This window comes from Scyliorhinus torazame, chromosome 7 (assembly GCF_047496885.1).
Source record: "Scyliorhinus torazame isolate Kashiwa2021f chromosome 7, sScyTor2.1, whole genome shotgun sequence".
Lineage (NCBI taxonomy): Eukaryota > Metazoa > Chordata > Chondrichthyes > Carcharhiniformes > Scyliorhinidae > Scyliorhinus > Scyliorhinus torazame.
Window position 1 is genome coordinate 64294674 of NC_092713.1, and position 12622 is coordinate 64307295.

Sequence of the window (12622 nt, forward strand, 5' to 3'; positions counted from 1 at the left end):
TTCAGAAGGCTAGAGCGAGAACATTTCTCTCATCCTTGTGAGAAGAAAATCCACAACATGGAGTAGCAGTTAATAAAACAAGTACAGAAGTCTGAAGAACAGCTAGTTAGGAAACTAGAGAAATGAAGAGAAGTTTCCAAGAGGTACGAGGTTGAAGGTAATAGAACAGATCACTATTCAGAAATGACGGAGTGTCCTGAGAAGGATGAGATGTCTGAAGTGATTTTCAGATTTATGAGATTTTACTGTAGCCTGTGGAACACGAGTTGAAGAAACTATGGAAATTGTTGGCTCGATCTTGGAGTTTGTGTAAAAGCAGTTAAGACAAAGAAAACTGAAAAGTGGTTGGTGTAAAATCCTGGACTGGATTCATGTTAAACGTTGAGCGAATATTTTGTTTGAAAGTGTTATTTGTTGGGCGGCACGGTGGCGCAGTGCTGCCTATGGCACTGTGGACCCGGGTTCGATCCCGGGCCGGGGTCACACTTCGTGTGGAATTTGCACATTCTCCCAATGTCTTGCATGGGTCTCACCCCTACAACCCAAAGATGTGCAGGGTAGGTGGATTGGCCATGCTAAATTGCCCCTTAATTGGAAAAAAAAAGACTTGTGTACTCTAAATTTATTTTTAAAAAGTATCATTTGTAAAACCCTGCCTGGACTTTGGAGAAAGCCTACTTATAAGAGAAGATTTTAAAGAATGTTTTTGGGAGGTGAGTTCAAAACTCCATGACAATCATCTAGGGGGTATTCTGAGGAGACATCCACAAACATTCATTTGGGATCCACAGTGGAGAGTTTATTTTTGCACAGTCATTTTGTATGATTGAAAGGAACTTTGTGTTATTGAGATCATTGTGGATTAAGATGTACTTTGTAAGCCTTGTTAATGCTAAAACCTGTGTGTAATTGATAAACCAAGGGGGCAGTAACAGCGTATTGTATAATAAGCCATAATTCATTTTTTCATATTTAATATTTTCTCCTTGTTGTTAAAACCAATTAGCAGTCCCGTGACATTGTTCTTTGTTCCTCCCTGTTTTATATTTAAAACCAAATAGAAGTTATGGTCCTTTGAGCCAGTGTTCCATTCTGAGGCCTTCCTGTCCACTTCTGTCATGAACTGGGATTGTAACAAAATGCTTAATCATTCATATATTAATAGTACTGTCATCAACTTCAAATGGTAAAAACAAAATAAATATTTACACTTTGGACGCAGAGGGAGCGCACGGCTCTCACAGATAATATTGTGTGCAATCAGGATACACCTCACTTCACTTGCCCTTTCTTTAAGTGCGTATCACTTTAGCCAAACAGGTAGGCACAATACTACGCAAAAGGAAATCAGTGGAATGTGGCAATCCTGCGCATGGTCAACGGTCAGCAAAAGGTTTTGTGGACCGCACTTGAATCCAGGTTGCATGTGGCTCGCAGGCCACAGGTTGACCACCACTGCTCTACCAGGACTATCCAGAGCTCCACGTTACAACATGCATGTAAAAGTGTATGTTGCCACAACAACTCTTTGGGGAGCCAGTTGTCTCACCTGGCTGTGCGGCCAGAATGGATCAGATTGATACCAACAGCATGGGGTTTGAGCCCAGTTCCAGCTGGGATGGATTTGAGACTGGCCTACTGGCCCCACCCGTGGTGGAGATCCAGGCGCTGTGGGTTGGACCTGCCTTTGAGCAGAGAAAACAAGAAGAATGTTTTTTTATGAAACAGTAAAATGAGAGTGACGTTCAAACTTGTTTCAAAATAAATGATTTGTGCAGTCTGAGCGAAATAAGTCAAGGTTCAGCCTCCTAAGATACTTTTGCCGAACCAGCCCTCAGTTCATTTCTTTATACTGAGTTTTCATTTCCTGTCTTTGTTATTGCTGTTTGTTGGTTTTTGCTCATGGCCAGATGGGTATGACTGACCAACGTTTCATGTTCTGATCCGTGGTATTTTCAGTTGTTTGAACTGGTTTCTTCTGTACAACTGATTCCAAGGTTGTTTTTGTCCCAAAGTACATTTTTTGTTCGTTATTGAAGTCCCACTTGACTTTCATGATGCTTTCACATCTCTCTGATGGATAATGAAGTGTAAACATATTTTGTTTAAAGGAATATAGAGGGTGCCCCAAAGGTTATCCTGATGGGGTCAGATGAAAACACACACAGGAGGAGCTGGTGTGGATGGAGCATAAAGAACAGCACTGAGCAGTTGGGCCAAATGGCCTCGTTCTGTGCTGTACATTTTATCTGGGGAAAACAAATCAAATGGAATTCTGTTAATTGTACCATTTGCAGGAAGAACAGTATGCTGGGCTTGGATATGTGTTCTGTTGGTTGCAGTGTAACATTAACCAGGTTAGAAGAAATGAACTGGCTCCCATTTATTTACCACCTCAGTTGGTCACAACAAAGGTTTAAGTTTCTTTTTCAAGAGAATATGCCTTTTCCCAATCCAAATATAATTAACTATTCATGCAGTAAGCCATAAGGAGCCAACCAAACAAGATTTTGTTGAATTAATTAGCGAATTTATAAACCATTAAACCTGGGGAAAAAAATAATAAAAACACAACGTCTCACACACAGTTATCAGAAATATGGAAATTTAGCGTCCAATAAAAAAAGCTAAAAGAGTACATGGTTAAATGGCATTTGCTTGTCCTTGAGGCGCAGGTGGTTAAGCTTTGTGGCCGATTTGGATTAGCCTGTTTGGTGGATATCATCAGATTAGAAGATGTTATAATTATTGGGAGATCTCGATTTGCTGGTAGATTCCTAGTGAAGTTGTCTTTCAAACCTGTTAATACATTTGTTCCAAAAAAAAGAGTGGGAGGGCACACAGCTTTTCGATCTGATTGATCTGAAAACTTTGTTGACACTAGAACAAAGAACAAGGACCGGCCCTTCGGCCCTCCAAGCCCGTGCCGACCATGCTGCCCGACTAAACTACAATCTTCTACACCTTCCTGGGTCCGTATCCCTCTATTCCCATCCTATTCATGTATTTGTCAAGATGCCCCTTAAATGTCACTATCAACCTCCTCCGGTAGCGAGTTCCAGGCACCCACTACCCTCTGTGTAAAAAAAAACAAAAAAAAAAAAAAAAAAAACAAAAAAAAACTTGCCTCGTACATCTACTCTAAACCTTGCCCCTCTCACCTTAAACCTATGCCCCCTAGTAATTGACTCCTCCACCCTGGGAAAAAGCCTCTGACTATCCACTCTGTCTATGCCCCTCGTGATTTGTAGACTTCTAACAGGTCGCCCCTCAACCTCTGTCATTCCAGTGAGAACAAACCAAATTTATTCAACCGCTCCTCATAGCTAATTCCCTCGATACCAGGCAATATTCTGGTAAATCTCTTCTGCACCCTCTCTAAAGCCTCCACATCCTTCTGGTAGTGTGGCGACCAGAATTGAACACTATACTCCAAGTGTGGCCTAACTAAGGTTCTACACAGCTGCAACATGACTTGCCAATTCTTATACTCAATGCCCCGGCCAATGAAGGCAAGCATGCCGTATGCCTTCTTGACTACCTTCTCCACCTGTGTTGCCCCTTTCAGTGACCTATGGACCTGTACACCTAGATCTCTCTGACTGTCAATACTCTTGAGGGTTCTACCATTCACTGTATATTCCCTACCTGTATTAGACCTTCCAAAATGCATTACCACACATTTGTCCGGATTAAACTTCATCTGCCATCTCTCCGCCCAAGTCTCCAAACGTTCTAAATCCTGCTGTATCCTCTGACAGTCCTACAAAGAACAAAGAAAAGTACAGCATAGGAACAGGCCCTTCGGCCCTCCAAGCCCATGCCGATCATGCTGCCCGTCTAAACTAAAATCTTCTACCCTTCCTGGGTTCGTTTCCCTCTATTCCCATCCTATTCATGTATTTGTCAAGATGCCCCTTAAATGTTACTATCGTCCCTGCTTCCACCATCTCATCGCTATCCGCAATTCCACCAACCTTTGTGTCGTCTGCAAACTTACTAATCAGCCCAGTTACATTTTCCTCCAAATCATTTATATATACTACGAACAGCAAAGGTCCCAGCATTGATCCCTGCGGAACACCACTAGTCACTGCCCTCCAATCAGAAAAGCACCCTTCCATTGCTACTCTCTGCCTTCTATGACCTAGCCAGTTCTGTATTCATCTTGCCAGCTGACCCATGATCCCGTGTGCCTTCACCTTTTGTACCAGTCTGCCATGAGGGACCTTGTCAAAGGCCTTACTGAAGTCCATATAGACAACATCCACTGCCCTACCTGCATCAATCATCTTTGTGACCTCTTCGAAAAACTCTATCAAGTTAGTGAGATACGACCTCTCCTTCACAAAACCATGCTGCCTCTCGCAAACATGTCCATTTGCTTCCAAATGGGAGTCGATCCTGTCTCGAAGAATTCTCTTCAGTAATTTCCCTACCACTGATGTAAAGCTCACCGGCCTGTAGTTCCCCGGATTATCCTTGCTACCCTTCTTAAACAAAGGAACAACATTGGCTATTCTCCAGTCCTCCGGGACATCACCTGAAGACAGTGTGGATCCAAAGGTTTCTGTCAAGGCCTCAGCAATTTCCGCTCTAGCCTCCTTCAGTATTCTGGGGTAGATCCCATCAGGCCCTGGGGACTTATCTACCGTAATATTTTTCAAGACGCCCAACACCTCGTCTTTTTGGATCTCAATGTGACCCAGGCTATCTACCCTTCTCCAGACTCAACATCCACCAATTCCTTCTCTTTGGTGAATACTGATGCAAAGTATTCATTTAGTACCTCGTCCATTTCCTCTGGCTCCACACATAGATTCCCTTGCCTATCCTTCAGTGGGCCAACCCTTTCCCTGGCTACCCTCTTACTTTTTATTTACGTGTAAAAAGCCTTGGGATTTTCCTTAATCCTATTTGCCAATGACTTTTCGTGACCCCATTTAGCCCTACTGACTCCTTGCCTAAATTCCTTCCTGCTTTCCTTATATTCCACACAGGCTTCGTCTGTTCCCAGCCATCTAGCCCTGACAAATGCCTCCTTTTTCTTTTTGATGAGGCCTACAATATCTCTCGTTACCCAAAGTTCCCGAAATTTGCCGTATTTATCTTTCTTCCGCACAGGAACATGCCGGCCCTGAATTCCTTTCAACTGACATTTGAAAGCCTCCCACATGTCAGATGTTGATTTACCCTCAAACATCCGCCCCCAATCTAGGTTCTTCAGTTCCTGCCTAATATTGTTATAATTAACCGTCCCCCAATTTAGCACTTTCACCCTAGGACCACTCTTATCCTTGTCCACCAGCACTTTAAAACTTACTGAATTGTGGTCACTGTTCCTGAAATGCTCCCCTACTGAAACTTCTACCACCTGGCCGGGGTCATTCCCCAATACCGTGCTTCTTGCAATCTCTCTGTATCCAACCTGGTCTATTATACTTAACTCATTGCATATTACCAAGGGGTTTTCGGTGAGTTTGTCTGCAGCAGCCATTGTTTCAATCTCCAGCAACTTTGCATTTTATTGACTTTTCCTTAGACAGTGATGAGTTTCAGTGGATCTTGAATTATAGGAAATGTCCCTCTCTTCACTCACCCCTGAGGGTGTCTTGTTTGCTTTTCCTCCTTCTCCTTGGAAGGTGGCCTTGCAAATAGCAAAATTTCCAGTCAATTGAAAGTTTGAAAATTATGATTTCAGAAATAAAGGGGCATAGTCTCATGACAATATGATGAAATACAGGTGACCCATTCAGATGCCAAGCTATTTCCTTCTTTCAGTGAATTCATGACGTGCTATTCGTAACCTAACTTTATAAACTCTAACAAGCTGAACCAGTTTTGTGCATTCAGTAGATCACAGTTCTAATGGCAGAATGCTCTTGCATGAGATTGTGACAAATAGGTGTTTTGTCGCAATTCAAATCAAGTCATCAATTTTTATTATGAGGTGGCTAATTACTTCATGCTTGGTTTACTGAATCTATGTTGAATTTGGTGTGAATGGATTCCTATATGTCTGTATGTTTGGTTGGAAATTATATTTCTAAGATGACTATGATTCAAGATTTGATATAAATGCAGTAATCAATTTTAATTGCAAAGCTGTTTGGTTGATCAGACTTCTTCCTGATATCGGCACAGTAATTCGTTCTTTGACCCTGCAAGATTATTGCTCCACTTTGCTCTCCACCCTACCCTAGAGAACTAACCTCTGATCCCATGTTGAGTCACAATCATATTTATTTTGGGAAATATTGTTTTGATTTAACTTCGCCCTTTAGATTAAAGATTTGCACTTAAGAAAGTCATTACCTTGGTGGCTGGAGTGGTGGTAATTTTTCTTTAAAAATATTTGTATTGGTTTTCATATGTATTATGACAACAAGGAAAGGGACGCAAAGACGAGGAAAATAATCAGGTATGAACACATAGTAAACGTATCTTCAGACGTGGCATATTAATATTAATCTGTTATTACAACCGTGCTATTAACCTAGATGTTGCCCCATGGTACTAAAACATACCGGGTGTGTTTGCGGCCACTAAGGCCTACCTTGTTGTTTTTTGTCGTGGCTGCCTCCATGGGTTTTCTTTCCCTCAGTACCTTTTGTTTTTCTGCACCTCCTTCCCTTGCTCTCTGGGTGATGCCGCCCCTCCTCTCTCGCTCTCTTTCTCTCTCCCCCCCCCCCCAATCCTTTATTGGTCGCTGGTCACGAATAGACTGGTAAATTGCTTCTATGTATTGCGGAAGCCTTCTTCTGATCCTCTTTTGGTGAATTTATTTTATCTTCTCTAATTTGAGGAATTCTGTTAAGTCAAACAGTTAGTCTGCGGCCTTTGGTGGCGCTGCTGATCTCCAGCCGAGCAGGAGTGTCTGGCGGGCGATCGTGAAGGTGAAGGTTAGGGTGCTTGCCCCTCTCCCCGTAAAGAGCTCTCTGGCTGTTCCGATACCCCGAAGATCACCACTTGTGGGCATGGCTCCACCCTCATCCCCACAACCTTGGACGTGGTCTCATAAAAGGCGGCCCCGCACCCATCAACTCTGGGACAGAACCAGAACAGTGATATGTTTGGCCGGTCCCCCCCGGCAGCATTTACATTTGTGTTCCACCTCTGGGAAGAACCTGCTTATGTGGGTTCTGGCCAAGTGCGCCCTGCGCCTTTAGCTGTGGTAGGCTCAGCCCTGCACATGAGGAGGTGAAGTTCGCCCTGTACAGTACTTCGATCTGGAGTCCACCCCCGTCCCCCAATCTCCATGCCCAACTCCTCCTCCCACTTTCCCTGTGTCTTGTCAAGTGGGGCCCTTGCCTCTTCTAGCGGTCGTCCGTACGTGTCAAGGCAGTTGCCGTACCCTAGTTCGTCCGATGTTAGAAATCTGTCCCGTTGGGTGTGTCCGGGTAGCTGGGGGAACGTTGCGGTCTCCTTGCGGAGGATGTTTCTTAGCTGCATGTTAGTTCCCCCAGGTTTGCTGCTCTGCCATCCACGTAAAGGTCACCTACTGTCAGTACCCCTTTGTCCTGTCTCCACTTGTTAAAGGAAGCTTCTATTGTTATGGGGGGTGACTTTATGTTTTTTTGCAGAAGGGAGCCATAGTGGACATTGCACCCAGGTTGAAATGGTGCCTGAGTGGGGCTGCACGGTGGTGCAGTGGTTAGCACTGCTGCCTTATGGCACCGAGGACCCTCGTTGTCTCCTGGCCCTGGGTCACTGTCCGTGTGGTGTTTGAACATTCTCCCCGCATGCGTGGGCCTCACCTCCACACCCAAAAAGATGTGCAGGGTAGGTGCATTGGCCAAGCTAAATTGCCTCTTAATTGGGAAAAAAAGAATTGGGTACTCTGAATTAATTACAAAAAATGAAATGGTGCCTGAGCTGAGTCCAAGTCTTTGTAGGATGCTCTTACGGATCCGAGGGGTCCTCCCGCTTCCACATCGTACACGCATGCAGATTATCCGCATTGAGTGAGACTGTGCTCCCTGTCTCCCCTCTGGTGCCTTTCCACCCCTTGGCTGATCTTGAGAGCGATAGCCAGTGGCTTGATTGCTAGGGGAAATAGCGGGATAAAGGGCCTTTCTGCCTCTGTGCAGCGGGAAATATTCAGAGCTGGTGGTGTTTGTCTGTACACTCTCCATGGGAGTGCTGTATAAGAATTACTCCCATGATGTGAACCCCGGCCCAAACCAAACCGCTCCAGTACCTCCATTCGACTCTGTTGAAGGCGTTCTCTGAGTTAAGGAGGGGTGATCGCTTCTGGTGTCTTCTCCCCGGGAGGGATCATAATCATATTCAGTTGGTGTCTGATGTTCGTCGTTAGCTGTCTGCCCTTGATAAACCTGGTCTGATCTTTAGCAACGTTCTCTGGCACGCAACTCTTTAGTCGCCTCGCCAGGGCCTTTGCCAGGACTTTGACATCAGTGTTCAGGAGTGAGATAGGTCTGTATGATCCGCACTCCATTGGTTCTTTGTCCTTGAGAAGGATCAGCGATATTGAGGCCCATGCCAGCATGGGCGGCAGGGTCCCTCTCTACAAGGTCATTGAACATCTCCCGCAGGTATGGTGCCAGTGCTGCCGCAGACTGGTAGGTCCAGCCCATTGACAAACCATTTCATCCGCTAGTCCCTCTCTGGGGGCTCGGAGGTGTACAGTTCCCGGTAGAAGGGCAAAGGCTTTGTTGATCTTATCTGGCGCTGTGACTAGCTTATTGTTCCTGTCCCTCACCTGCACTATCTCCCTCGTGGCCACCTGCTTTCTCAGCTTATGAGGCAGTAGGAGGCAGGCCTTGTCTCCATGCTCATGAAAGGTTCCCTGTGTCAGGCGGAGTTGGTGCACTGCTATCCTGGTGGAGAGCAGATCAAATTCCATTTGTAGTTTTTTTTCCTCTCCTCCAGCAGCACCATGGTTGGAACCGTGGAGTACTGCCGATCCACATCTAATATGGAGTCGATCAGCAGTTGCCTAGCTGCCCTCTCCTTCCTGCCTCTAAGTGCCCTGTATGCTATTATTTCCCCCTTATCACCGCACTGCAGGAACTCGCCAAGGTTCCTTAGACTGCACCTTCCAAACCCATGGCCACTATATCTAGAAGGACAAGGGCAGCAAATATCTGGGAGCCCCAACACCTGGAGGTTTCCCTCCAAGTCACTCACCATCCTGACTTGGAAATCATCACTGTGGTACACCTCGAGGACTGCAGATGTTCAAGAAGGCAAATCACCACCTCCTTCTGTAGGGCAACTAGGAATGGGCAGTAAACGCTGGCCTAACCAGCGACACACACATCCTGTAAATGAATTAATTTTAAAAAAGTTTTGCTGATTGATGTATGTAAATCAGACTGTAACTGTTGCTCTGTAAAACTCGGTACTGAGGAAAACCTGTGAAATAATTTTCATCAAATCAGTGTTTCTCAGTTTATCATCAAGGAGAATGAAGAAACACACATGAGAAAGACATGAATATCCAGCTAAAATCATAATGGGGGATCGCCCGCCGTAGAATCCTGTTCGGCTGGCGGACTGCAGCACCACCCAAAGCTGCAGACTGGCTGTCCGACGTCTCGGAATCTCTCCAAATGGAGAAAATCAAATTCTCCATCCGAGGGTCAGGCAACTGCTTGCACAGAACGTGGGAGCCATTCACCCGATTGTTCCGGGACCTGTTTGTGGCCAACAAACAAGCAGAAGAATAGCCAGGTAGCGAAGAAACAGGGGAAAGTAGCCAAAGCATGAGAGAGAGAGATAGACTGGGGGAGAGAGAGGGGGGGGGGCAGCTAAATCTAAGAGGAAGGAAAGGTGAACCACTGGGGGGGGGGGGGGCAGAAGCCGGGGAGGGGGGTAGAGGGAAGAGACAGGAAACAATAGAGGAGAGCCAGGGGGGTAGGGGGGGGGGGCAGAAGCCGGGGAGGGGGGTAGAGGGAAGAGACAGGAAACAATAGAGGAGAGCCAGGGGGGTAGAGCGGGAGGGGGAGGCAGGGAAACGTTAACAAACTTGGCATCCACAGGAACAGAGAAAATGGGGAAGACGGGAGGGCCACTGAAGCGGAAGTGAGCACGTGACAACAACGGCAGCGAAATCCGTCAGGGAGAAGCAAGGGGCAACACCACAAACAGATGCCTATGTGTATCAATAATTTTGTTAAGTGTACAGAGTTGCTGCTGTTGAGTGGGTGCATAATACCGTTCGTCGACTTTCTCGGGGGAAAATTAAAATGTCAGCAGCAGCAATCCATAGCGGGGGTGGGTGAGTGTTCCGTTGGGAGGGTGTGGGAAGACTGAGGCATGTGGGGGAATGTCCAGTTAATTGCTATTGTATATTCTCTTTCTGCATTATGTTAATGTTCACTCTATTTTGTTGTGTTAGAATTATTACTATTTATTATGAAAAATTTTGCAAAACTTTAATAAAAATATTTTTTTTAAAAATCATAATTGGGGACCATGGTTCTCCCCTTAAGCTTTTGTGTAGCTATTTATTGGTACACAAACCTTTAAATGCAAGATAGCAGCCCTCTTCAAGAAGTGACCAGTTCATTTTACCTGAGAAAATACATAACGCAAGACTCTCAATTAATGACAGCCCCACATTTATACTGTATTTCTTCTGAGGTGTCATGAGCAATGCCATACGATAGAAATTTAGTGGATTGTGCCTTTGGTACATTCCTACTCTGTACCAAATACAGGATCTAAGATAATGAAAAAATTGCAACTTTCCTCTGATCTTAGTGTGGATGTGGCTGGTAAAAGCCCTGCACCTATTTCTGTTCTGGTAGCCTATATCTGAAATTCATCTTCGTGGACGAAGATCTTTTGTTGCTATGGGACATGGAGACTTTTCCTTATGATTGTAATTAATTTGTGGAAAGTGTTGGGTTCAAATGGTGAGCATCAGTTTCATGGTAAGGAGTTTTTCAAACGATTGATCCTACTTTTCTCCATAAGATGCAGGTTTGAGCAGGGAGTACAGTTTAATTTTTTTTTTACATACAAGGCAGTTTTCCAGGTACGATTAAATATATTGTGGATAAACAGATGTTGGATAGCTCAATATTTTAATGATTGACTTGAAGATGGAATATTTTTTTTTTTTAAACAGGCGGAGCTTTCTGGATCTTCTTCATTGTTCTTCAGGAAACTCAGTAATCCCGACCTGACCTGTTCATCTGGAAAAATTTCTAAACTCCAACATCAATTTAGTGAAGAGGATGGCAAACTTCGAAGAGGGAGTTTTGGTGGTGCATTGGGAGGTAAAGGGTTGACTTATTTTTATTTGTTGCCAGTGGAAGACTTTAGGGTTTTTGATAAGGAAGTAACCATGAGTAGAACATAGAACGTACAGTGCCGAAGGAGGCCATTCGGCCCATCAAGTCTGCACCGACCCACTTAAGCCCTCACTTCTACCCTATCCCCCTAATCCAATAACTCCATCTCAACCTTTTTGGACACTAATAGCCAGTCCACCTAATCTGCACGTTTTTGGTCTGTGGGAGGAAACCAGAGCACCCGGAGGAAACCCACGCAGACACGGGGAGAACGTGCAGACTCCGCACAGACAATAACCCAGGGGGAATCGAACATTTTCTGATGTTATTTCAGATATTGAGCATTCCGTTATATTTTGTTGTTGTGAACCTGTTTTCATTCTCCTTTTGGCAAGTTTTTCGGAGTAACAAAACTGGCCAAGTGATTCTTAAATCCTGATTATCTATGGGAAAGTGTGTGATCTTGGCTGTTAATAATGCATTTATATTGGAAATCACTATGGCAAAATTAATGTTATATGACCTTTTGGGATGCTTATGTATTCGTTTTCTAGGCTGGTATATTTATCTATCTAAAGATGACAAACATTTCTCAAAAGTGGCCCTGATTTAAAGACAATTATATCAAATTTCGGGGGACAGGAGCTTTTTGTAACTTAATATGGTAGTGTGCTCAACATTCTCTTGTGTAAAGGAGAAATAAAAGTAAGTACGCAAAAGCCCAAGGGAGTGGTGGGGTTTTGGAAGGTACAGATGCATGTATTAAAAATGTGTCTTATGTTTTGGGATGGGTGCAAGTTTTGATATTAGTTGTTTTGTTGTTTCTTTCATTTTGATCATTTGGATTGGATTTGTTTATTGTCATGTGTACCAAGGTACAGTGAAAAATATTTTTCTGTGAGCAGCTCAAACAGATCATTTAGACATGAAAATAAAATAAAAAGTAAATACATAATAGGGCAACACGAGGTACACAATCTAAATACATAGACACTGACATCGGGTGAATCATACCGGAGTGTAGTATTAATCAGGTCAGTCCATGGGTGTATTAAGAAGGACAAGTTATGAAAACAAGCAAATGAAGTCCTGGGCTTTTTAAATAAAGACATACACTACAAAGGCTCAGCACAACCTTCTGGCTTATTTAAAACATTATCTAAGTTCTGGGCACATTAGTTTAGGAAGGATGTGTGAAGGCTTTGTAAAGGGTACAGAAGACATTTATCAGAATGATTTCAGGAATGAGGTGTGTTATGGGCCAGGGCTTAGAAATTCCAAAGCATATCATGAAGTCCATCTGACCTACAACCTTTCTGTTGAATTTGGCTAGGATGAGCACAAGAGCCTTCCCTTCA

At 44.2% G+C, this 12622-nt stretch overlaps 1 protein-coding gene across 3 annotated transcripts in view; it reads left to right on the forward strand.

Annotated features, from left to right (window-relative positions):
* Positions 1–12622, forward strand: part of mast2 (microtubule associated serine/threonine kinase 2) — a 594513-nt gene that overhangs the window by 27465 nt on the left and 554426 nt on the right. For all 3 annotated transcript variants that reach the window (XM_072510836.1, XM_072510837.1, XM_072510838.1), the window contains exon 2: positions 11099–11249. In XM_072510836.1, the coding sequence (XP_072366937.1) occupies positions 11099–11249 (151 nt within the window). The remainder of the gene's footprint in view (positions 1–11098; positions 11250–12622) is intronic.